General features: G+C 34.9%; 1 protein-coding gene across 7 annotated transcripts in view; it reads left to right on the top strand.

The window, feature by feature from the left end:
* SYT14 (synaptotagmin 14) overlaps nt 1–22,157 on the top strand; it is a 90,111-nt gene that overhangs the window by 9,800 nt on the left and 58,154 nt on the right. For 4 of the 7 annotated variants that reach the window (XM_027641389.1, XM_027641388.1, XM_027641387.1 and 1 more), the window contains exons 2-4: nt 2,627–2,674; nt 16,006–16,170; nt 17,032–18,310. In XM_027641389.1, coding sequence (XP_027497190.1) covers nt 17,368–18,310 — 943 coding nt within the window. In that variant the 5' untranslated portion in view covers nt 2,627–2,674; nt 16,006–16,170; nt 17,032–17,367. The remainder of the gene's footprint in view (nt 1–2,626; nt 2,675–16,005; nt 16,171–17,031; nt 18,311–22,157) is intronic. The other 3 variants (XM_027641392.1, XM_027641391.1, XM_027641390.1) reach the window with 1 other exon arrangement.

Here is a 22,157-nt window from a genome sequence, read left to right as displayed (position 1 = left end):
TAAAAGCAAGGTGTCAATATTGTATTAGTTCCACAGTTTTGAGGAGCACCGGGGAAAAGAAGAATCTGCCCAGATCAATTGAGGATAAAATATGTGTTCAATACACTGGTTAACTTAAAATATAAAAGATACTTTCTTCAACTTTATTTTCAAAACATGTAGATCACTTGATGTGTTTTCCTTTAACAGTTGATTTTCATCCAAAAGCAAAGTTTGGGGACAAAGTGATAGATCACTCACCTATGAAAAAAAGAAATAACATTCAGCATTTTCTAGCAAAATAAGAGGAATAAAATCCCGACTGAATGCTTATTAAATGGTATAAATTTATTATAGTTTTGTAGTCAATAAAAAGTAGCATGCAGGTTAATGCAAAGGCTTTATTTAGTGGAACACCATCGTATTTTAGCATCTAAATGATTGAATAAAGATCTCTTCTTTAGAAAACAATAGGTAGCAATGGAGAATCCAAACCTAAAATTAGTATTTTATGATATGATTTCAAGCTGGTTGATTTCACTGAGGGAAGTGAATATAATTTAAATCTACTGCTGCTCTCTTCTCTTAGTCGTTTCTAGGTGAATCTTTATTTTTAACTGTCTGGCATCTGCGTAATGAAAAATTGTTTAATTTATTTCAGTAGTTTTTATTATTTCCTTACTGCTGAATTTAAGACTATCAGGAGAAGAAATTCTAGGGAGAAGACTAGAGAGTGACTTTTCAGTCTCTATTCTGGTTTTTCTTTTGTACCCTGAAGATGATTGCAATGACATGAAAGAAGATTATAATCTTCTCCTTAAGTCTGTTTTTGTTTGGATTGGTTTTTTTTAGTACCTTGTTGTCATAAAAGCAGATTATTATTTTTTAATTTAGTTTTTCTTATGTTTTCTGAATGAAAATGATGTTGTCCAGCTTCTAGAATGCACTGAAAAGAGGGAATCATATTGCTATTATAACTGGCTTTTGTAATGGTGATGACTATACAAAACTCATGGAATCCTCTGACTTACTGACTCTTGGGTTCCCATTCAAAACTATCTTTGAAGCTTGTATTTCACATTACTGAATATGAAAAAAATTATATTGACTTAAAATGAGGATTCTTTTTAATTTCATAGAAATTTGATTTTATTTTAGAAGAGTTATGTTTTACTACATTTATTTGATCCCTTTTATCCTTTTTTCCTTCCAATATATGCATTTCCTACAGTTATTTCTTTAAAGTGTAAATTTAACTACAAATACAGATGTCTTTAAAACTTATACACCACCATCTGCTAGTGTTACCAATTAAGAGTTTTAAGTATTAGTTGATATTATACCATAGTATGCTTTATTGTATGTCAAAATTCATTTATTATGGAATAAAGGAGAGTAATAAATGCTATATAATATATTTCCATATTTTTTGAGATGGAAAGAATTTTGTTACCTAAAGCTTGTTTTATTGTGTTGTGAAGCGTTTGGAGCCTAGTAGTGATTAATGCATATGGAATAGATGCTTTGTGAGTTTTTGTATCTCTTGCTTTGTATTTTTATGAGATTGCAGAGAACTGAGTATGAAAACCTCAGCAGTTCCCCTCACTTCTGTATTCATATGCTGTAGTCTTTTGTTGTGAGGGGAAAAAGGCTTAGTGGGTGTTAGGGCGTAATGAAGAGAAGCCATAGCTTCATGTAGTTTGAATTCTAAGGTTTGACCGTGGGGCATATCATTCCAAAATGTTTTTATTTTAGATATATATTTAAAAGAGAAGAAGGTGGTGAATACTGTAAATGTATTCAATATAAAGTGATCACAATAAAAAAAATCAACTCTTCCAATAATTTCTACAAACCATTAAAAGAATCTCTTCGACAGTTTGCCACTGCCCATTCCTCCTCCTGCAGGGCTTAGCAATAGCTTGTTTCCTGTCCAGTTCCTGGATCACACCTTTCTCTGTGAACATGGTTGACCAAATGTATTCTCCTTCCTTTGTGGGTTCCTTCATTGTTCTCACTGGGTATATTATGTGCTGGCATTTTGTTTATGAGCTGTAATTCTAACATGAAAATGTAAATGAAAGCTGTTTCTAGCAACAATTTTATTATTCTCGTGTAAGTATCTTAAATTCTGTACCGCTGGTTTTTTAACTAAAGATATCTAAAATTCCATGCAAACCCAGCCTTTGGTAACAGGATTTCTCTCTCTTTTTTTTTTTTTTTCCATGGAAGATAATCATAATGTTATTTTGGCATTATGTTGTGTCACAAATATTTTTGATGTTTTGGCAATTCTTTTGCAGATACCCTTCTATAGGGTAGTTCCCTCCAAACAGGAAATTATGTTTTGTGCTTGGGAAACATTAGTGGGGCTTGAGTTAAAGTGCTTGCTTTTGTAATTTTATCTGTATAAGTTCAATGTAAAGCTCTTCGAACTGTACCACCATTAGCAATATGAAGCCAAAGGTACATTTATTGTTTTCTCCAAAGGATTTAATGTATAAATGGAAAATTTGTTAGATCAGTCTTTTGCATTTTCATTAAATGACATAGTTTTGGTGCTTTCTTTTACACTGTTTATAAACCTTATTAAGAAACCAAATATATTTTATTTGTTACTGTTTTCTAATTATGTATTTCCACATAGGTGGAGAACGAACTTGTGGTGTACATGAGCTGATCTGCATTAGGAAAGGTAAGCATTGATTTGTGAAAGTGTAGTTCTTAGCTTGTGAATAGTACAAGAAATCTGGTGAGAGATCTGCTCCCTAATGTTATGATCTCACCTTTTCTGGATCTTAGCGTTGCATCTTTGTGTTGCAGAATCTTTTGATGCTGACAGTGTCAATGAAAAGAAGAAAAAAAAAGTGAAATTACAAAATAAAATTTGATTTTTTGCAAGAAGGATAAAGGCACTCCTGCAATATTCACCGAGTTACATGGAATTTGTTAATGTTGCTCAACTGTGTTGGGTAACCACAAAAATTTTGATCTTTGCCTTGTCTACATATTTGTAGGATGATTTGATTTTTTAGTAGTAACAGAAAGTTGTGAGGATGTTTTAAATAACTGATGTAGTGGACTGGCAATCTCTGCCTCTGATTTCAGGTGAGATCCTAATAACTCAAACTTCTTTGAAAACGACTATATCAGTAGTGAAACCAGTAACTGACAGAGCAGGGAACAGAGCTGTGCTCCAGAGAAAACTGTTACAGGCTTAAAGCTGAGCTACAGTGATTGAAGTTGGAGCTTGACAGAACAGCTCAGCTGATATAAAGACTAGATACAGTCCTGTTTTCTGTCCCTTTTGGGAGCCCTACACTCCCTCCTGCAGCATTGCTGTTGAATCTCTGTCTTCTGATCTGAAAGCTACCCTTGGACAAAAAACCCCAGTTTCTTCAAAGATTAGTTGCTTGAACTGAGTCACAGTTAGGTCAGAAGAGTCTCGGTACTTTCAAAAGGAAAGGAGTAAGAAAGTGTGCTGGGAGAGGAGGAAGTCTACAAGACTCTTTTGACAACAACTAAGTGTTAGACTGGCTCAGTAGTATTGTCAAACCACATCATACTTCGTGGGAAGAAATTTTGTTTGTCCTCTTAGTTTACATTACATTCACTTAGAGATTTTAGTAACATTTTGAGGGTTTTTTGAAACATTTATTTAACATCGCCTAACCTCAGAATTAAGTTTACTGGTTAAGGTCAAAACAGCTTTATGGTCAGAAGTCATCTTTTCCAAATATCTATTAAAAGAATTACTGAATGTTGTGTGTGGTTTGACAGTAGTGTAATTAAAAACATTTCTCTGCTTTTCTAAACTGTGAATCATTTAGATCTTGCTTTTTTTTGTTACTTCATTTGTATTTTGGAGGGGAGGTGAATTTTTTTTCTTTTAATGTTTTCTTAGGCTTTGGTTTTGTTTTTTAAAAAACATCCTTATTGCTGTCTCTGTTTTTCTGTTGATGGATGTCAGTACACACAGTGCTCTGTATTCCTTCTATAATAGGCCCTGTTTTTCTTCCTGAATTGAGAAACTCATTGGAATTTCAGGAAGCCTACTGATGAAGTTTCAAAATCTAATAATCTTCTTAATCCCAATTTATTTTAAGATACTGTAGTGATTTTAAGAAAAACAATTCTTTCGAGTTCTTGGAGGCAGTCCTATATGGCTTTAATGTTAGTTGCTGGGAAGTTAAATTGAAAAGATGTGCTTTTTTTAAGGTTCTAAGTTAAATTTGAACATTAGATTCTAAGCTCCATTTGCCATTGATATGATACACTTTTTTTTTTTTAAATAACAGATGCATAGAACCTGTGTTTTAGCATTAGTGGTTATAAATTAGCCTAAGTGTGATTAAAAGAGAAATATCCTTTTAGTGCCATTTATACCCACATTATGTTGGGTTCCTTTTTAGTTCATAGGAGTTTCCATGTGTATTCTAACCTTGTGTGTCCCTGTGCCCAGCTGTGTTCTTTGTAGTGCATGGATTGGGTGCATTCTTGTCTGTCTTTGCTCCCTACTTGATGTGTATGTATAAAGAAGAAGGTGCTTGCCTTTGTACTAAGAATCTTCCAGTTCTATAGAGTTTTGGTTACTTTATCTAAGACTTTACATCATCTGATACACATCCAAGATGCTTTTATTTTCTGACCAAGGCCAGGCTCCTAAGGATTGCTTTATTTGCCAGTTGTCCAGGCCTGCCTGCTTGCCAGGATAAGGGTGCAGACTCAACATCTCTACTGACCTCCTCGGAATAGGAAGGCATTTCCAAACTGAGAACTCCTTGCTGCCAGCAGTCTCGAGCTGGTCAAATCAGACCTTCCAGCTTTGTCTTTAATGTCACTGAGTATTCATGTCAAGCTTACACAGGATGTAGTTCACCATCTCTTTGCTGTGCCATGAAAGCCAAGCCTTTTTTTGGTCTGTGAGCACACTGTAGAAGTTGGATGGACAAATCAAGTGTTCACATCAACACATAGGTAGTCCTGTAGTCTTGTCTGGTGCTGAGTAAGTTTGCAGTGTGCCCCTCTCCTTTTTCACTGGTGTCTGTGTGACTGTGGCACCAGGAGAGTACACTCCAGCACTCCGGGCATTCATACATTCCCTCATTTTCATCGAATACGGTCAGTGAGGCTGTGAGAGCTGGTGCAGTGTTTGACAAAATGGTTCTCTACCTGCCTGAAAGCCTCTAATGTTTTCTTCCAGGGGATGGTGGGCAACTGTGGCTGCCCTGTGACTGTAGTTAGAGTGCCCTTGTGGAACCCCTGAATGAAACATCAGTAGTAAATAACCAGCGTTAAGTAACTAAAGTTCTTAGAGATGACTGTACATTTATGTTTTGCTTATCTGTCCATGTTGAGAAGCAACTAGTAGGATAAGTTCCATCTTATTTTTCCTGTACTGAATAGGGAAAAGGGAAAATTAGCAGGAAAAGGGAAAAGTTAGCAAGCAAGCAAGCATGTGTCTTCTATGAATAATGCAAGGGAAAACTTTCCGGTTTCAAGTGATGGAGTGTAATTACAATTTATATGGGGATTATGTGACTTGAAGAACACCTGTTGCTGTGATCAGGCTTTTTTCTAGTTGTCAAAGTAACACATTCTTAAATTGTCTTTTTCTTGACTGCCTATTAATTTTTTGCTAGGAAAATAGGAACTTTGGAGTGTCATATGATGAAATGTGGCAAGTGACCAGAAGGGTCTGAAAGGCTATGTGTGACCAGACCATTTAGCTCAAATAACATCATAAAAAATTCTTACCTTCATGTGAAGGCTGTAAAACCAAAACCCAAGCCTTAAAAAGGAAACATCTGCTCTAAGACTATTCAGCTGTTAAAATAACCTGAAACATAATTTTTCTTCTTTTTTTAATTTTTTTTTTATTTCTCAGGTTAGTCAAATCCATGGAGGTTTTTTTATTTACATTTGTTTATGTAAATACAACAGGAACTCTAGGCTGCACTAACCTAGACTGCAAATAGTTGCATTTTTGTTTGTATTTTCATTTAAAAGCATCATTAAAGCTTTTTTTTTCTATGTTAACAATGCTTCCACTGAAATAAACCTAACTTAGTTTGTAGATTTATTTTTAGTTTTTTAAGATTCAAAGATTTGCAAGTGCCAGTTCTAATGCTCATTGAATATCTGAGATTATCTGAATTCTAGTGTAAATATGATCTCAGTATGGTATTGATACAGAACTCAGATTTGCTACCCAAAGGTGTAGCAGTGGTCTGGCACAGGGCTGCTCCCATGTCTCATATTGTTACAGCTTCGTTTTTGCCCAAAGGAGACTGTGTTGCATCCACTTCTGGTCTGCACAAGGATTCCAGTACTTTTATAGTATTTGGTTATTTGGTTTCCTTTTAGCAGATTCATACATTTTTGAGAAGAACCTGCAAAGAGCTGATCAGGAGTGAGGAGACTGATAGGCTTTTCTGGAAAGCCTTAAAATCTAATTCGTATGTATTTTTAAAGAGGCTTCTTCTAAATGCGTAAATACAGAGAATGTGTGTCCTGAAAATGTATTTTGTGGCCATTACATAACACCTAATAGCTACAAAATCCTGAACAAGTCACTTTCCAGCTGTCAAAAATAACTTTAAAGGTGTATGATCAGCTATTAGGGAGGCAGTGAAATTTGTGTCTCCTATGTTTAACATAGTTAAGTGGTTGAATTGTTTGTGTGGGCTTGTATTTACACATTGTTGAACTCTGAAAATTGGAAAAAAAGAAAAACATATTTCTGGTTTCATTATAAATTAACATCTTGTTTACTTCTATTATTTAATGCAAGTTTGTTTTGTGTACACACACGTATTCAATGTCTGACAATACAAATTGAAGACTTGGCTGTGGAAAGAAGAGTCTTGCTTAGTTTTTGACAGCAGGTGACAGTTTTTCTGAAACTACTTGGTTAATGGTTTGCCTTTTTGCTGGTTGTTTCCCTAGTACACACTTGTTTTTGAGAGAGTTGTGAGAGTTATGTAAGGAGTTCCTTTGGTTATTTGCTGCTGACATAAAAGAATTCAGGGAACTTGAGATTACACTTGAGAAAAATGTATCTTTTTTGGTTGTGTAGTGCACTGTAGCTGCAAATCCATCTTGGAATTGGCAGTTGTTAGATGCAGTAATATTTTATTTAAGGCTGTTTTCAAGTTCTGTTTGTACAGACAAGTCAAACTTGAGATGAGTGCTTATGATGTTAAGGTGTTACTGAAGAAATATTAAATATATCTGGTGTTCTCTTAAATATATTCTGGTATGTATGATATTCACTGTATGGCATGGAAGTGACATTAAAGGAGAAAATACATGACCATATTACTTTCAGGTCTCTCACCCTCGTTCATTTGTTTATTCTCAAAGTAATGCAAAGTGATACTTCTAACTCAGCAATGTATTCTGTATTTAATTCATGGAATTGTAGATTGAGTATCTGAGTAAGGGCTGAGTTGCACAGATGCTTAAAAATTATTTTAAGCTCTTTTTTCTTTTGCAAGATGTTCTTTTCTGTCTATTGTTGTGGCAGTCTTGCAAACAAAGGAAACTGTTCAGCAAACTGACTTTGTGACTAATAATGGAACAGAAGTGCTCTCTTTAATATGCAAAAGAGAAGTTGCAAAAAGACAATGTCTTTGGCTGACAATGAAAAATGTCACTTGTAATAATAATTTTGAAAAGATAAGAAGGTATGAATTTTTGCTTTGTCAGAAGTATGTTTTAAGTAGAAGTATTCCTCTTTAATGTTCTGGTCAACTATTCTTATCCGTTTGCGTGTGTCTGAATGCTAAGTTGCCAACTGCATTTAATCCTAATGGAAAAAAATAGTATTTATTCATGAGTTTCATTTTACAAGTAGAAACATTATTTTACTGCAAATCAACTGCATCTGATACTCAAGTTATCTTACAATTTTTATGATAGTTTACACTAAATAATTGCTTCTGAAAAGGAAATAAAATATTTTTTTCTCCTTTCTCCCTGCTATCATCTAGTCCATAGAACTCCTTGTGCTTCATAAAGAGAAAGGTGATGCCACAGATGGTAGCAAATTTCTTTAAATTAGGAAACCTCACATTCCAACCCAGGATAATCTGTGATTCTATGATTTTAAATATGTGTAATTTCTATGCTCATTTAGAGGTTCAGATTTGGACAGTAGAAAGAAAAGTGCATTTTGTCTTTTTAAAGATAGGAAGAAAACCTCTTCATTAAAAAGGTATACACAATTAAAGCTACTTTTATAATACAGGCAGAAAATAGTAATCTGTTCATAATTGTACACTAATTAGTTTAAAATAGACAAATACTTTTTTTTCTGAAGGCTTGAAAAAATGTTATGTTCTTTATTCCATGAATGCTAAACTTAATAGACCTGGGAGATGTTTTAGAAGTATGGCTACATGTTATAAAAATGAAAGTTATAATGTTAAAATTAACATCACTGGAATATATACCGAATTCTGCACTCTGTTGGAAAGGTAATCTGTATGTATATGTTTTGGATTAGAGAAAATTTAATATGAAATAAATACTTTTCTTTGAGGTTACTGAAGCAGAGTATTGCTTCTGTATGTTCCCCTGTGTTGGGAGTCTTCTGGAAAGCAGCAGCTGCTGAGGTCACTTAACTCCAACTATGGCAGTACCTCTTCTTCCATAGCAAGTTTTCTGTGTAAGAACTTTGCTATGTCTAAACCCTGGTATTTCTTCACTCAAGAAGTTTGCATGTTCATATAATCATTTTTACCTCACAGTACTTTGTTGTATATCCTAGTTAATTACTGTGCTGGATTGTCTCATGCTTTGTTGTTAATTGTAGTGTCTGATAGGGAAAAATGTGGGTTTAGAAGATTTTTAGTACATAGATTTTCTCCTCCCCCCACAGTGGAGACCTACTTTGTAGTAGGTATGAACTTCTAAACCACAAGTCTCTAGACCCCTGCGGGTCTTAAATACTTTTGCTTTGGGAGGATTATTTGAGAATGCCATTAAAAAATTTATAACCACTGCTGTTCTCTTCCCCACTGCGTGGATAATAATCATGTAATATGCTATGTAATTGCAGTAGATTATTGAGATTTGCAGGTAATCAACGTGATTCCATGATTAGTGTCTATTCCAAGTGGCAATGTGATGCTTCCTTTTCTGTTTCTTTTCAGAGATTTCTGTTGTGAGATATTACTCAATAGGAGATGAATTACATGTTAGAGAGAAAAGGCATTGAGGGACTGGTAAATCAGCAGGGATGGCAGGCTGACAACTTCCTCAGCCCATAAGGATTTAGGAATTAAAAGATTTCTGTCAAAAGTTTAAATCTCCTTCTCAGACTATGACTTCAGTTATCCCTAAATTCTTTCATAGATCAGTGGTGTTTTGGAGACCAGAGTCCTCTTTTTCCTGTAATTAAATTTATTTCCAAAAGACAGTTTCAGCATGGTATTTTAAAAGAAAGAGAAAAGGATCCTGGAAATGACAATCTGCAGAGGCAGTACTAGAGTTGCTACAAGTATTTTCATGCACTTATGTATGTGATTAGTTAACTTGATGAACTCAGCCATTTTTATCATAAGCTGTGAGCAGCTGAGGTCACTTGACTTGTTCAGCCTGGAGAACAGGAGACGGAGGGGAAACCTCATCACAGTCTACAACTTCTTCACAAGGTGGAGGGGCAGGCACTGATCTCTTCTGTGATGACCAGTGACAGGACCCGAGGAAATGGCCTGAAGTTGTGTCAGGGGAGGTTTAGGTTGGATATTAGGAAAAGGTTCTTGACCCAGAGGGTGGTTGGGCACTGGAACAGGCTGCCTGAGGAAGTGGTCACAGCACCAAGCCTGACAGAGTTTACAAAGTGTTTGGAAAATGCTCTCAGGCACACAGTGTGGCTCTTGGGGCCAGCAGTTGGACTTTGATGATCCTTATGGGTCTCTTCCAACTCAGCATATTCTATGATTCTGTGATTGTATTTTGTGAAGTAAATGAACTCTATTTGATGTTTATTTAGTCAAGTAATTTAATTGCTAATCATAAAATCAAATAAACTGAATTTTTTAATTAAAATAAATTCTAGACTTTCTTCCTATGTGAAAGAATTCCTGGAATCTAGATGTTAAAATGTATTTTTCTTATTAGTCCTTGTGATTAGAATGAAGAGGAGAAGAAGTTCTGATTTCTCTTTGTAGAAGTGCATATTATCCTTCAGCCAGTGTGAAGTGACATAAACAAAATGGTAAAAAAAATTTCTATTATTACTGATAAGTTTCCACTGGAATAAAAGTGACAGTGGAGTTAGAGCAGTGTAGCTGTCACAACACACTAATTCCAGTGAACCCCTCATGTAAACAAGCACATTTATGTTTTGCTTAATAATAGGTGTGTAAAATTTTTTAGAAATTAACCCATAAGTGGCATCGTGTATCACTTCAGATAATGTAAGTTTTCTGTTTTCCTCAGTATTACTTTGAAAGGTCTATTTAAAGGGCATTATTATTCTAAATAGAAAGTTAAATAAACACTTTCATCCTGATTTCATTCTATCAGTCCTAAAAGCTCCTGAAAGGTTCGCACCGCTAAAATTGTTAATAATTTTCTCATTGAGGAAATACAATGCTCTTTTCAGTTCTGGATTGAAATTCAGTTATCATTTCAAGTTTACATTCATTTGAAATTGCATGTCACTCCAGGTAGTATACCGGATATAGGTATTTAAAGTGTTGAAATATAGGTAACAGGTGCTTTTAATTTGTACTGGAGAGTGTGTAAACTTGCTGTACAAAAAAGTGCAAGATGCATGAGCAACAGACACAAGTGAAGGAATGTCATAAGACCAGCAGTATAAAGTGTATTTAACATAATACACTGACAGATGTAGCCTTTAGTAGCGGGCCAAGGTACAAAGTCTGTGCTGCAGAACAAAGCCAAAATGTAAGTTTTGGAGGGGCAGCATCTTTATACAGGAAAGTTTCAGTTTTAATGTTGCCTAACATAACTAAAAAATTAAAACTGTTGATAAATGAGATGTAATTGTGTGTTTTAAGTTGAGCTAAAACACTTTTCCAGATTGTTTTGGCAAAACATAAGAGAAATAGGTGAGTTCGTAGAAGGGAATGACATAGTTCCATTGTTTCATATGAGATAAAGAAGAAAGATTAAAACAGGAAGCATAGGAAATATGTTTGGAATTTTGTCTTTTGACATGTTAAATATAAATATTTAGAGAGAATTTTGATTTCATTGTCTGTCATTGATTTTTAGCAGCAATATCAGGTAGTCAATTTTTGTGGAAATGTTGCTCCTGTTTTTTATACGGGAAAGTATTCTAATACTGATCTCAGCTACCAGACAGTTTAAGTTTGTGAAAAGTGCAGATAGTCAAGAATTTAATGTTTAAGTCTTCTGACACAACACTGGATAAAATATTGCCCTCTGTAGGTATATGATTTTCTCCAGATAAACGAGGTTCTATTCACTTGTTAGTGCTTCTTCAACTACTCCAGCAAACAGGAAGTTACTAATGCTGCTAAATTGTTATGAAACATTATGTATTGAGTTTTAGTTGTCAAAGAAAAGCTGTTTAGAAAGAGCACAAAACCTTAGGTAACTTTCAAGTTCAGTTACTTACTGTTAGAGTAGAGACCATCCTGTGTAATTAGTTATAAAAGGAAAAAAATATTTACATGTAAACTGACACATATGAAAGTACAGTTCGAGTAATCAGTCAGACCAGCAGACTGGGGAGCAGACGGAGGCATAGTGGGTTTTGTTTATATTTTTCTGTTATGACATGAGTTGCCTGTGAGAAATAAACACCTCCTCCTTGGAGATAAATAGTTCAAGCGTAGAGAAAAGGCAGTCAAGGCACAAATCTCATTTTTTGGTTCAATAGCCCGTGCAACCTTCTGAGAATATGTTAATTTCTTGTGCAAGTTGGAAAGAAGTAACAAGCAGTAGTAAATAGCATTTGGATGAAAATATTTTTGAGCTGGACAGTACAGGTTATTTTTGTGTAATGTTAAGATGCAATGGTGTAAAAAATTATAAGCAATAAAAATAATTCTTCTTCAAGACTAAATGCAAAACAACAGTCCTATTTATTTAAAAGAATTTCATAGGCTAAAATATCTTAGATCAAATTGTAAAAAAATAAACAGGTTATAAATAAAAACAAACTTACATTTTAATTGTTTTTTTTTACTAGGATCTTAAAGGTAATGAGGTTCTTCACCTCATACCCCCTAGTTCCTTAATTTGTGTGCAGAAGAGATAGTGTTGCATTTGTAAATGAATAATTGAAACATCATTAAAATAACTACGTGGCTTTGTACATAGTACAGAGTGAGCAGTGTGATGTGGAATGTGGAAGCTCCAAAACCAATTGACTGGATATTAAATACAATTTAGGGGTAGATATATATTAAAAACATTAAATGATTTTAAATTTAATATTAAAATATTAAATTATTTTTAATATGTCTGAGAAGGTGTGTTGTTTTGGTGATATTTATTTAAAGATGCTGTTATTTTCTGAAGAGTTTGAAACATCTTTTGTAAAAGAAAAATTATTTCATAACAGGGAAGTTATTTGAGAAAGACATGCTAATTTGATATTTAAGATGAAGAGATGGTAAGTTTCTGTATTCTAATAATGTTGATTCTAGCAAAGATAATAATAAAAGTGAATAAAAGTGATGTTAATATAATGCTTCTGTAATGAGTATAACTTTCTATGCAGTTTCCGTAGCCAGCAGTTCAGTTAGCCTTAATGACTTTGTAGGAAGATGTTAGTTCTTTTAGTATTTTTAAAACTGTGTTATATTATTGTGAATTTCAAACATGAATTCATTCATAAATTCAAATTTCATTTCTGTTTTTCTTAAGAACTGAGGATAATTATGAAGTTCGTACAAGTAGGACATTTGAATTTGAAATATGACTTTGAGAAAGTAATGCTTTTCTACTCGTTTCTGATAGTAGAAGAAACCACTGGGAACCTCTGAGAGTTTTTAAAATGCATTTCATGGTACAATTAATGCCCAGACAAGTCAGAATTTATGACAATGTGTGTTGAATCAAAATAATTCTGGTGCTGAATGTAGCACAGATGTATTTTATATGCAAAAAAGAATTTTTTTTCTCTCTATCTACGAAGTGTACCTGCTTGACACTTCAACGGTGAGAAACTAATTGAAAGATAATTGTGATGTATAAAACCTGTATTCGTAGATGAGGATTTGTACACATTTCATGTGGAAAATTGAAGTACAATTTTTTTTTCCTGGCTTTATAATGGTAATACATTACAGGATTTCAACTTGATAATATACTTAATCTGTGAACAAGTATTCTAAGACTCTTTACATGGTTGCAAATTGATACAAAAATACAATTTTCAAGTCCTGTGTTCACACTGAATTACATTAATAATTAATTAGTCTTGCTGCAGCTAAAGTTTCATTCTTTTTGTTAGGTATCAGCCAAAGTTTCTTTTTTCACTCCAGAAGGATGTCATCAGATACTGTGTTTCCATAGAGAACTATCAAGCTTGCAGACAGTGCTTTTTTTTTTTTTTTTACTAATTAGTATTCACGAAGTACTGGAGAAAAAAACTCAAAGGCTTTGGGTTTTCAAGTTACTTTTAGGTTGTGGCGAACTTCCTTAAGCACATATTTGGATGCATCAAAGCAGCTTTAGTTGCTGAGCAATGTAAGCATAAATAAAAAAAGAAGAATTAACAATTTAAAGCTACAGTTTTAAAAGATCGAATGTGAAATACACAAGAGCATTTTTCCCTGAAGTTGCACAATTAATCTGTCCTATTAGAAGGAAACATTTGCTGTCCTTCGTTGTGAACCATTCCATGACTGGAATTTTGTTCAGTCTCCTGCTGAAATCAGTGTTAACATTGAATTCAGATAAACTTGCTTAGGACAGCCTGCTCCAATAATAAAGCAGTTATTCTCATAGATAAATTCTGCGGTCCTATGATCTTTATCTGTCAAACCTTCCTAATCTGTCTTCTTTTCTTGCCTTCTCATCAGTTTCTGGCTTGTTGTATGTACTCCATCTCCATGTTACACCTTCTTCATAACTCATGCTTCCCATTTCCTCACTGGACATCATTAACTTGTGCCTAATTGCCGCCTTCTACTTCACTCTCACTTCTGTTGGTCCCTGCGTTCCGGTGAATCACATTTTCTTCTTCCTGTCTTTTCTGCCACTGCCTCTATGTTTGATAAGTGTTAGGGACTGGAACTCATTGAAGAATGAAGATTTTCTGCTCTTGGCCCAGTCTCTAGTCTCATTTGGGTCAGGACCAATAATTCAAAGAAAACTGGGTGTTGTTCCAATAGCCCCAGACATTCACAGCTATCCATATGCAGTCTTGGGAGGGGTAGGAGCATGCCTACTGCCAGCAGAACCTTGGGAGATGTCATCTGTTAAACTTTGTGGTCAAAAATGAACTGAGGCTTTTGTCAAGTCTCAGAGTTTTCCCATATGTAGTAAGATTCCATGAAAATGGAATGCCTGACAAACAATAAATCAACACCTGACATGCCAATTTTTTTTGTTTCTATTTGTTCATGATAATGAAAATATTAAAAAAACCACAAAACAATAACAAACTAGCTGCCTTTCCTCTCTGTTCCAGAATAAAATTTTACTTTTCTCACCTTGTTGCTCTGCTTGATGCAGCAGGATGTCTCACTTGAAGTTATTGGCGAGTTCCTTTTCATGGGAAAATTTTCAAGGTTGTAGACACAATGTTATGTGATCTCTTCTGGTCAGAGTTAAAAAGTGAAGCAAAAATAATTTTCACACTTTCAGATAGGTCTGAATGTCCAGCTCAAAACAGAAGTGCAAGTCTGACCAATCTATTTTGGATGGTGGAAGGCACATTTCTTTTGATCTTTCAGTTTTTGAAAGACACCTATATAATGATTTAAGAACAGCACCACAAACCCAAATGTTCCCTGTCATCCTGCAGAATGAACTGAAGAGTTTGTGGAACTGCAAGTGTTTCTCAGTCAGCACTTTTACATAGATGTATGAGCCCAGATTTACAAAGGGCATATGTCAAATCAGAGAATGATTTAATTTGGAAGGCTCCTGGGAAAGTAATTTGAAGTTCAGTCCCCTCCTCAAAACAGGGGTAACGTTAAAGTTGGATTCTATAACTGATCTAGGCAATGTGTTCCAGTGATAAATCCCTCTTATTCTGGATTTTTCCCCCCTTATCTCCAACTGGAATTTCTCTTGTAGTTATTTCGGACTCTTGCCTCTTCTTCTTTTGTATTGCATCTCTGAGAATGCAGGGTGTGTTGCCAACTTTTCTGTAATCCTACTCCTTTTTACATAGTGGAAAATGTTGCCATGCAGCATTACAGTCCTAAAGTGAAGTGCTTTATTCCACGTAGCTCTTTCTAGTTCATATGCAAGTGAACATACGTGCTTTTTCTCATTCCGTTCTTTGCTCACACAGTATCCTGATTATCAGGGAGCAGCACAGGCCAGCTGGTCCCTAAGGGAAGAGGAGCCAGGTGCTGAGCATAACAGGCTGACAAAGCAAGGCCTCAGTCCCTCCTGAGCAGCACTATCTCAGAGTTGTCCTTGAGCCCAGGTAGCCAAACCTCCATCCCCTTCCAGGAAGAGAGCTTGCTGTTAACTCCCTTCCAGAGGGCTTGTTGCTCGCTCCCTTCCAGTGCTCACTCTGTCAGACGTTCCATCAGAAATCATCAGCCTTGATGTCTTCTGGTAATCTCCCCGTTTTTCTGTCTTGTTATGGAGTCCAGTACTCTGGCAGAACCTCTTCCTCAAAGGGTCAGTCCTCCCTTAGATTAGGACCAGATGCTTTTCTGTTCTTTGAAAAGATGACTAAGCATTAACTCAAATTTAAATGGTGTTTTTTTAGTTATATCTTGCATATATATTTGCAACTTTAGAGGTATTTATTAATGATCAATTCTGGTACTATTACAACTTTATAAACTTTTACAAGATTTTGAAAAATGTGTTTTTTTCTGTTTCTTTTAGTATCTCCTGAAGCAATTGGATTCCTGTCTGCAGTTGGGGTGTTCATTATTCTCATGTTGCTACTTTTCCTATATATTAATAAGAAGATGTGTTTTGAAAATGTTAGTGGTTTCCCAGATCTCGATTCAGGATACACTACAAGAAAGAATTCACAAGATAAACTTTGTAAGTATTTGACCTACAGTGTACTAAACTTAATTATAAAAATGCACATTTTTATAAGGGTGTAACAACATAACAGCATTGACTTTTCCTGTGACTGTGCAATACCTGGAAAGGAACAAACCTTTGTGTCCACAAGCTACAGAAATTCAACAGCTATATAACCAAAGAGTTGACATTTACTTATGGGAAGATACTTCTCTTGCACTCTGAGAATACTCTTGAACTCATTTTAAACATTCCATAATTCTGTAAAATTAAATCTTTTCAAGTAAATTTGTGAATGCATTATTGGGTTTTCACTCAGCTTATTAAAATCCTTCACCAAACTTTTGGAGGTCTTGCATTTTTCACCTGGAAAGTAATTTTAAAGAACTAAAACATTAGAAACATCTCTGACTAACAAATTACTGAATACTTTTAATACAACAAGGTCTTTAGTGATCATGTGTGACAAAGAAACTTAGACCTTGAAAAAGATATTGAGGGTTGGTAAAACAACCCCCTTTCTACTTTTGTGCCATGGAAATTGTTAGCTGAGAAAGGCCCCAGGGAACAGAATGGGAAATTGGAGAGGTCTTCTTCCCCTCTACCTCTTTAAAATATGGATGTAAATTTTTATTTTCAATTTTCTTGGAGACAAAAAAATTTCTTCCCCTTGAAATTAAGTCTGTTGTATTAACTTTCTTTTTTGCTACAAACCAAATCTTCATGTTCGAAAATACCTTACCTTATTTAAAAGGCAGCAGATGTTTTGGGGTGAAGAAGTCTCCATGATGTGTATTGGTTGTGTTGTGTTAAAAATTTGTTTCAGTGTGACATTGATGAAAGGACATAATTTAACTCACAACTTCTTCTTTGCAGGTTAGAATAAAAAAAAAATTCCACCTCACACAGTTGTCTGGTTTATGAAAATAATGAATTTTTTTGTGGCTAGTTGGTGCTGCAGTTGATGAAAGACTATGGTTTTGCTGGTTGATTGTGGCCTCATTTCAAACTATTTACTTAGCTGTTTTCTCATTATTTTCAATGCACATTGAATGGAAAGAGGAAAGCTGCAACTTCCCCTGGTAAATATATTGATTTTTCAGATAGCAAAAGCAAATAGCTCTGAAATTGAACTTGGAGAAACAGAGATGATCTGTTTGTGAAGCAGAGGACCTTTCATTCTTAAAAATTGTTGCTGAATAGGCTGGACAAATGGCGTTTTTCAAAAACCTTCACCAAAATCTGAGCCTCCCCTCTGTGTCTTCCCTGGTGGACACACTTAGCAGTGCTGTGGATGATCTGGCCAGTGTTGTTGGAGAGGTCAGCTACACTGTAGCTGACTCAGTAACAGAACAAGTAACCAGCATGATAAATGGCCTTCGTGCAGAAGATCAGAGCTCCAAAATGCAGAATGATAAACCTGTGGAAGGGAGAGAGGAACATACACCGCCATTAACTCATTCTCAGGAAATAAGCATGAAAGTGAAGAGAGGTGTTGCAGAACACAAAGAGACTCATTATTCTAATTCATTAGATTTTGTAAAAAAAGGTACAAGTCAAGTTGGAATATCTGGCCATGTCTTGGACAAAAACCAGAGCCAGTTAAAAGGCACAGATAATGATAATCCATCCAGTTATACAGAAGTACCTCAGGTTTTGAAGTCTGTAGGAGGACCTTTTAAGAGGGAAGCAGTAGGGGGAAATGAGTGTATTGTAAATGATAAGTTCTTGAAGGATAGTCACCTGAAAAGTAATAAATTTACCATGGAGCAATCTATTGAGGAGCAAGATAATTGTCTATATGCAGTATCGGATAATTCTAAGAATCACTTGCGTAGAAAAATCAAACCACAGTCACCTGGAGTTGATTTTAAGGATTCTGATCAAGCGCATAGCATGGATGTTCCCCAAGATTTAGAAACAAAACTTGAAGTACAGAAGCAAAAATTATCAGACTCCAACTTGAAGAAGATGCACAATGACCCCAGTTCCCTTAATGAAATCGAAGAAAAGAAACCAGAAGCCTTTTTTGATAGAAAAGGAAAATTCACCTCAAAGGATGAAGACATGTCAACTACAATTGCAAATGATGGTAAAAAGAAAAACTCAAAGAAATTAGAGAGAGAGCTATGTAATAAGAAGACAGCAGGAAAAGGTGAGGAGTCCATTAGCAAACTGTATTCTTCGACCTTTCCTGAAACTTATAATAGTTCCTACTTTTTTCACGTAATGTACACATTTAATAATAGTGTTGCCTGTGGATGAAAGTAGGTTTGTTTTTTTCAGTGCTTCATTCTCTAATGATGTTGATATTTCTTGAAAGTTAATTACTTTTGAAACTATTACTTAAAGGAATTGATTAATAAATGGCTTTCCTATGTTCTAACTTTACTTTCTTTTCCACATGGTTTTTCTTACCTTCTCTGCAGTGCCTTGTGTGATTTCTGTTAAAAACTATGAATTAATTAATTAATACTTGTTCTGGAATGTCGTTTTCATTTTGTTTATTTTAAAAGCATTGCTTAAAATGTGCTAAGATGATAAAAGAAATAACTTCTCTTGCATTTACATTACAGTAGATCTTCAGAATATTTCTGGAATGAGTAAGATTATGATTTCAAGATGCAAGACTCAATGAGAAATGGCTATTAAGTGATTTTAAGTATAGCAAAAGTGAATGAGGCTTGTCTTAAAGTTGTAGTATTCAAAGAAAATCTGTGTGTTGTTGATATGGATACTGTGTGTGCCGTCTTTAACATCTAGTCTTAAACAGTATGATAAAGGGATTGCAATAACTGTTGAAGTAGAAGTAAGAGATAAAACCTTGCATTTTTACACAGTCATTTTGCAAGCTGCCTAGGAAAGTTTTAGAAAGCAACACAGGCTTTTCCACAGGTGCTGTTTCTGCAGAGAAATCAATGCTTTCATAATAGAAACACATTTTTTTTTCTTCAGTGTATGTGTTTTCCCTTATCTGAAAACTTCAGTTATCTGCTTTCTTGGGTTTTGGTTTGGTTTTGGTTTTGTTTGGTTGGTTTTTTTAATTTGGTTTAGGAGGTGTTTTCCATGTTTGTATGATAACTATGATCTTATCTATTATTTCTTTATGTAATACTATATTTGTAAACTATATTCTCTCTCAAAAAGGGCATTTTAGGTCCCATAATAAGCAAATTATTAGAAATCAATAGTGTACTAATTGCTCATGACCCGTGTTAGCCAAATAAAGCAAAATTTTTAATAAGAACATGAATTCTCTTAGGCAAGTTTCCTACTAAGATATGAAAGTCAAACGAGAAGTGGCAAGGAGAGGCATAAAACCCTGAGATTTTTTTTTTTTTAAATGTACAGGAAGCTATTTTTTCCCAAGAACAGGAAACAAATTTGTGTTGTTAATTTTAAAAAGTGTTTGCATGGATAGCTTATGTTTTAACTTTAGTGAGGTTTTTAAGTCCTCTGAAGAGGTCTTGCTTCATGACTTATATTAATAGTACACATTCTCAGTCTTTTATGCTAGGAACTGGAGAAAAAAATAATTGGTATCCCTGAGAACTTCTGGATGCTTACAAAAGTCAGTGTATTATTAGAGATATAACTTTCTACTCTTCTTTAAAACATGTTGCTATCATGCTTTGTACTATTCCATTTTTTATGCAGGCTGATTAGTGAACCTAATTTCATGTTTGTGAATACATTTCTTGCAATGCTAAAGGATGCATCTAATACTGTTGTCTGGCACTATATTTTAGTCCTTGTATGCTCTACTTTAATTATAGTTGTGGAAATCTGCAGAAGTTTCCAAGTTGACAGGTTTCAGCCTATTGAGGGCTCTATGAGATATAAAATTTTACTTTGTATACCAGCAGAGGCTTTTCTGGGCAGCCTCTTGCAGATCCTGCTTGGTGTGATATTTTCAATAAGTGATCAGTGAAATTGAACTTGCTTTATAGACATCCATAAAATGGGAAGAACCATATCTGTTAGACTTGGTTTAAAATTGGTAGCCTAGACTTGAAAGATCTAGTTGGTCATTAGCAGTCCATTAAGGCACTATTTTTCCTGTAAATACTAAATTAAGATTATATACACATTGCATGTAGACCTGATAGCACCATATCCAGTTAAGGTGTTCTGACTTTTTCCATTTCAAGACCTTATTTTCAGTTCCCTAAAATTGTATGCTAAATTTGAAAAATCTGTGATGAAATTAGGCATTATTTCTGTTGAAGATCATGTTGGTTTTTTGTTTTGTTTTGTTTTGTTTTGTTTTGTTTTTTTCCTCCTCAAGTTATAGTTTAAAATCTTCAGCTGTTTCCAACAATATGTTATGGGAAAAACATGCTGGGTATTTGTGCAACAAAATAAGTAGATTTCACATCAGCTTTACTAAGATATTTTGGCACCTTTGTATATTGGAATTTGTACTTGAAATGTGGGAGAGCACTTTTCTTGTGTCAGAGAGGCCCATGTTCTTTTATGAAAAAAAACACCCAAAGTTCGATGAAGTTGTAAATTTTTGGAAAGTTTGCTTTTTGAAAAGACATGGTAAACACTTCTTATACTTTGCTTATTAAATTCACTGACCATCCCATTTGCACTCATATGCTTCATTTTAGGAGTTGAAGAATAGAGCAGGTCTCTTATCATGCCTTTAATGTTTGTGGTTGCTGAGGGACAGTGGAAGTTTGAACAAAAGAATTGAGAATAAATGTGTCCTTTGTGAGGACAGAAACTTCCTGAACAAATATAATGTGGTGCATGCAGTAGATTGGGATTTGAAGTAGAATGGGTGACAACAATGGGGCTGGAAAGCAGGAACTTAGAGTATGACTCGACTCATATAAATGTAACTTTCCAAAAGATGTCTTACCTAAACTTGTAGCATAGGTTTTTTTGTATGAGTACCAGGGAGAAAAAGACCTTGATGGGAAGTGGTTTTATTCATATGCTCTAGAGGCTTACCTAAAAGTAGGAAGGATGGACCTCTATTGTAGTAAAAGGCAAACACTTGACTGTAGAAGAGGCCTACATGATTGAAATACGTTGAGTTACTTTAATTTTAAATGGAGGCATTTTGAGTATTCTGAATCCTTCCTTTAGTAGGAATACTCAGCCAAAGGAGTGAGACTGACTGGGTGTGAAGGCAGAGACTAATGGGAGTGGAAATGCAGAACTAGAGCTAAGGACAAGGACTGGGAAGAGGTCTTAAAAGCAGGGAGGGGAGAAGAGGTTGAGTATGACTGGATAGCATGTTAGAGAACATTCCCTCACAGAATCAGGAGCTGAAAAACAACATTTTGGGTATCTCAAAGCTCTTCTAGTAATGGAACTTCACTGGCAAATCATTTGCTGTAGGCTTGCTCACTGAGTAGTGGTCATGCTAACCTTTACTGAGTTTACATGAAATCTCTTAATGCTTATTGGAGTCTGAGATTTACAGAACCTGTGCAAAGCATGTTAAATTTGGGTGGAATCCATCTGAAGTTTGGAAGAGGGAGGAGGAAACTTTCCTTTTACAGAGATAAATATGCAGCTGAATCTTTGATTTGTGGAGGAAGTCATGCTTGAGATGTAGTTGGAAAACGTTAGCCACAGGAGTGGGCACTATAGAAGAGCTGACATAAAAGAATTGACTAGATAGATTTTTTCCATGTAACTTTTGCTGTTGCCAGATGTCTGTAGTGAGAATCTGCATTAATTTCAGTTATTGAACAAGAGGCTGTTTATTTTAAGTTAAATAAAATTGTGCATGCAAACATCTTTCACTAGCGTTTTCTTTCCCATTTGTTATTATGAGTTTAAGCATTACTGGCATAAATATCCTAAGATGATTTTTTGTAGGCTTCTCTTGGCAAATCAGTTTCATTTCTATGCTATGCTACATGCTCACAGCAAGAATCAGCTGGGAACGTAGGATCAGGAGCTGCCTTTTTGTATGTTAGGTATCCAAATGCGTTTTCCTACCTAATGAAGGGTTTCAAGAATGTCAGTGTGTGCTGCCT

Source organism: Corapipo altera, unplaced genomic scaffold (genome assembly GCF_003945725.1).
Source record: "Corapipo altera isolate COAL_440 unplaced genomic scaffold, ASM394572v1 48b, whole genome shotgun sequence".
Classification (NCBI taxonomy): domain Eukaryota; kingdom Metazoa; phylum Chordata; class Aves; order Passeriformes; family Pipridae; genus Corapipo; species Corapipo altera.
The sequence above is the reverse complement of the archived record's forward strand: the minus strand, read 5'-3'. Positions and strand labels throughout refer to the sequence as shown.